This window comes from Hordeum vulgare, chromosome 1H (genome assembly GCF_904849725.1).
Source record: "Hordeum vulgare subsp. vulgare chromosome 1H, MorexV3_pseudomolecules_assembly, whole genome shotgun sequence".
Lineage (NCBI taxonomy): Eukaryota > Viridiplantae > Streptophyta > Magnoliopsida > Poales > Poaceae > Hordeum > Hordeum vulgare.
In genome coordinates this window covers 460,487,502-460,491,606 of record NC_058518.1, presented here as the reverse complement: position 1 = coordinate 460,491,606, position 4,105 = coordinate 460,487,502, and the positions used below count along the sequence as shown (strand labels likewise).

Genomic DNA, 4,105 nt, shown 5'->3' with positions numbered 1-4,105 from the left:
GAGATGGAACGTTTATCGAGTTTGGATCAGACACATTCAAAGTAATCCTTCTGATTCAGAAATAATTCGTGCCAACAAAAAGGCATCAGATAAAAATTGCAGAAGCAGTTCAAAATGTCGTTCCCGATTCAGTTATACACAACGATTCAGGCACTGGCATTCTTTCAGATTATAGGTTTGCAAGATCCACGTTCCAAAGGCATGGTCATCACCAACTCGGTCGAACCAAAATTTTAAAGACACAAGAAGCAACAATCGTAACCCAAGATATAGCAGACCAACTCGCGAAACTGAATGAGAAGCGCTGCATTTGGAGAGACAAGGCTGATTCCCAACTCCACATTGGAATGACTTTGCTCCACGATACATTTCAACATACAGAGAGAGGGAGCGAACTAAACAAGGCGGGTTTCAACTAAGATTCGGAATCTGCAGGCGGCGACGAAGACTGGCGACAACGAGGGGCCTAGCCGCCGAAGCCGTAGAGGGTGCGGCCCTGGCGCTTGAGCGCGTAGACGACGTCCATGGCGGTGACGGTCTTGCGGCGGGCGTGCTCGGTGTAGGTGACGGCGTCGCGTATGACGTTCTCGAGGAAGATCTTGAGGACGCCGCGGGTCTCCTCGTAGATGAGCCCCGAGATGCGCTTCACGCCGCCCCTCCTCGCCAGGCGACGGATGGCCGGCTTGGTGATGCCCTGGATGTTGTCGCGCAGCACCTTCCGGTGGCGCTTGGCGCCGCCCTTGCCGAGACCCTTGCCTCCCTTGCCGCGCCCGGACATGGCTGACGATCCTCTTCGAGCTGTAGGGGATTGTGGAAGTTGGAGGAGCGGTGGTGATGGGTGCTGTGATTTGGCTGAGGGGGGAGGGGGGTTTTAAAGGGGGCGAGAGGTGCGGGGAGGCGCGCGCCTGCCGTTCGATGCCGACGGAGTGCACGGTCGAGATGGGGATCCGGGTGAGAGCTGCCGCGGATCGGTGACATGGCGGGATGCGCCGATCGCTGGAGTGGCGGGCTGGGTCTCTGATTTCGGCCGCTGAGGCGCCAGCTCCAATTATTTGGGCTGTTGGGCGGCGTCATGTGGTTTTGCTTTTTTGCTTTTGCTTTTTGGCCGATTCAAATTGTCATGTGGTATATTTTAATTAATTTTTGTTGTGATTGCGATCTTTTTTTTAATTGTTTGTGAAATGAAGCATGAGCATGTGTACAGCATGAATACTCGTACAATGTCAACACCTATACTTAAGCTCTCTGGTTTCACTTCCCTTGGTCTTTGTGGGATTTTTTCTTCCCTTTTTTTGGGGCATGCTACCCGTCGTCCGGCGGATCTTTAAAAAAGATCCCGCCTCACGGGCCGCTGATTGTATGACGCGAGCCATCAGTTTCTCTGCACTAGTTTTCTGCAACAATATTTTTATTGTGAAAACTTCTCTTCTTTAATTTTTTATAACAAATTCTTTGTTGCACAAAAAAATCTCTTATTTTCTACAACAAGTCCTGTGTTGCAAAACCTCTTATTCTTAAATTTTTTGCAACAAGATCCTTGTTACAAAAATTAAAAACACGTCCCCCACCGCGTATATCCATCACCACGATAATCGTCAAATGTCCATGCGCACAGTCATCCGCAACCATCCGATCTAATTCCTGGCATGCATCTTAGTCGTCATATTAATTCCTAAAACAACAAACTAGTTGCGGAAGCAACCTCTTTGTTTCGGTCTTGACAAAGCTGTAAATGGCTATGCAATTTTTTCTGCCACAAAGATTTAATACGAGATGACCGACAAAATTGAGCTGACAACTTTTGCAACAAGCATAATGTTGAGTTCGGGTGTTTGCGACACGGGCCGTGTTGCGGAACTTTTGCAACATAATATTTTTTTTCAACAAAGTTAATGTTGCAGATTTGTTTTTTGCAACAAGGAGGATGTTGCAAGAAAAACCCAAATCCAGCTACTCGTCCTCCCAATCAAATGAGCCCCCGAAACATCCCTACTTGTATCCAGTATGAAGAATACTTGTCCTGAAACAATAGGTCAGTTGGAGGAAACGAAAGCAGCTTGGACACACGCAGGACGTGGTGCGACTGTGTGATCAAATTGAACGACCGCGGAGCTGACGGACGGCCGCGTGCGATCGGCCGGTGGAACATAATCTTTTCCCCTTGTTTTAAGACGTCGGTCTTTATTGATTAAGCAACATAGTTGGTTACAAGGTGTCTTTCAGATACAATTCAGAACAGAATAAAATATATAAAGACTCACAAAGTTCAAATAATCTAGCTAAAACATTCACGTGTCAACGAACATGCTTGAAAGTTGCGGAGGGAAGACCCCTCGTCGCCATCTTGACATCAACAATAATCAATCCAACAACGGACCGGTCCCGGGAAGAAAGAAATCAGGTATTACATGTCAAGGAGGCAATCCGAATTGAAGATCACACTAGTGTCGTTCCCTCTTGTACCAACATAGCCGCTCGATGAATATCAAAGGCTTCAGCCAATTCACGGCAAACAACACCCCTCAAATGCTCAAAGGTTCAGAACATGCCGGAATACATTATCCCGTATGTTCGAGAACAACAACTCCCACTTCAGATTTATCAAGCTCCATTGAGACTGCAGCATCAGAAAAAACATCAGCTTCGGCGAGGGCGACGGTGTTTCTACTCTGTCGACGCCTTCGGTCATTAGTGATTAGGGGTCACCAAGTCTCGCGTGTGTTGATCCATGTAGTTTGAGGGTTAGGGCCTCAATAGGTTAGGATTTCAGTTGTTCATCGTCCTACCTTCAGTGGGGGCGACGATGACGGTGAATAAAAGTACTCTAGATTTTCTCACGCCGCACGTGTTCTCTATGTGGATGGAGGTGGGTCTTGGTTGTTATGTGTTCAAGCACGTATGGTGTGGTGGTGCAGCATCCTTATGGTGGACATGTGTTCTCGGGTTGTGACGACGTTTGTTGCGGTACGGTGTGGGTCTTGTTGCATCACACACTTGCACCCAACGCGAGCAAAAGGGTTGTCAAGTGAAAGGATCGATATGGTTGACTAGAGGGGGGGTGAATAGGCAACTACCAATTTTTAGATTTCTAAATAAACAAGGAGTAGCAATCATAAAGGTTCACTAACATGACACTAGGAGGACAACCTATATGATGCTACTTAGCAACGAGTAAAGAAGCACGTAGAAGATACTCTACAACACCAACAAATACAAAGTAAAGGTAAGAGATAACCACAAGTGGAATCGATGAGGACGAGGGTGTGTTACCGAAGTTCCTTCCCTTTTACAGGAAGTACGTCTCCGTTGGAGCGGTGTGGAGGCACAATGCTCCCCAATAAGCCACTAGGACAACCGTATTCTCCTCACGCCCTCGCACAATGCAAGGTGTCGTGATTCCACTATAGGTGCCCTTGAAAGCGGCGACCGAACCTTTACAACCAAGGTTGGGGCAATCTCCACACAAAGCTTGGAGGCTCCCAACAAGACCACGGAGCTTCACCACAATGGAATGTGGCTCCGAGGTGACCTCAACCGTCTAGGGTGCTCAAACACCCAAGAGTAACAAGATTCGCAAGGGATTAGTAGGGGGAATCAAATATCCTTTGATGGAAGTGTAGATCAAGGCCTTCTCAAGCAATCCCTAGAAAATCAACAAGGTTGATTGGCTAGGGAGAGAGATCGGGCTAAAATGAGCTTGTGGAGCAACAATGGAGCTTGGAGAGGTTAAAGGTAGGCTCTAGGAAGAAGAAGATGCCTTTTATAGTAGGGGGGCAGATCCAACCGTTACCCACCTATCACATAAATGTACGAGCGGTACTACCGCTCCTGGGAGCGGTATTACCGCTCAGCTTCTCACCAACCACGGTAGTACCGGGGTACTACCGTGCCACCACCTCCGTGGGAAAGTATGCGAGAAAAAGCCCGTCGGTGCGGTAGTAAATTAATACTACCGCACTGAGGGCGGTAGTACCGCCCTTGGAGTGGTAGTAAAAAACTACTACCGTACTTCGGGCGGTAGTACCGCTCCTGGAGCGGTAGTAAAAGTTTACTACCGCAGCTAGGACGGTAGTACCGCTCCTGGAGCGGTAGTAAGAATTTACTA

At 48.0% G+C, this 4,105-nt stretch overlaps 1 protein-coding gene across 1 annotated transcript; it reads right to left on the bottom strand.

Moving 5' to 3' along the window:
- Nucleotides 1-325: 325 nt before the first annotated feature.
- LOC123445290 (histone H4) lies at nucleotides 326-846 on the bottom strand. Its single transcript, XM_045122255.1, has one exon. It carries the CDS (start codon nucleotides 776-778, stop codon nucleotides 467-469), a length of 312 nt encoding a protein of 103 aa, XP_044978190.1. The 5' UTR covers nucleotides 779-846; the 3' UTR covers nucleotides 326-466.
- Nucleotides 847-4,105: the final 3,259 nt, after the last annotated feature.

Excerpts from the sequence above, each read along its gene's own strand:
- LOC123445290 (XM_045122255.1), bottom strand. The coding sequence starts at position 778 with ATGTCCGGGCGCGGCAAGGGAGGCAAGGGTCTCGGCAAGGGCGGCGCC.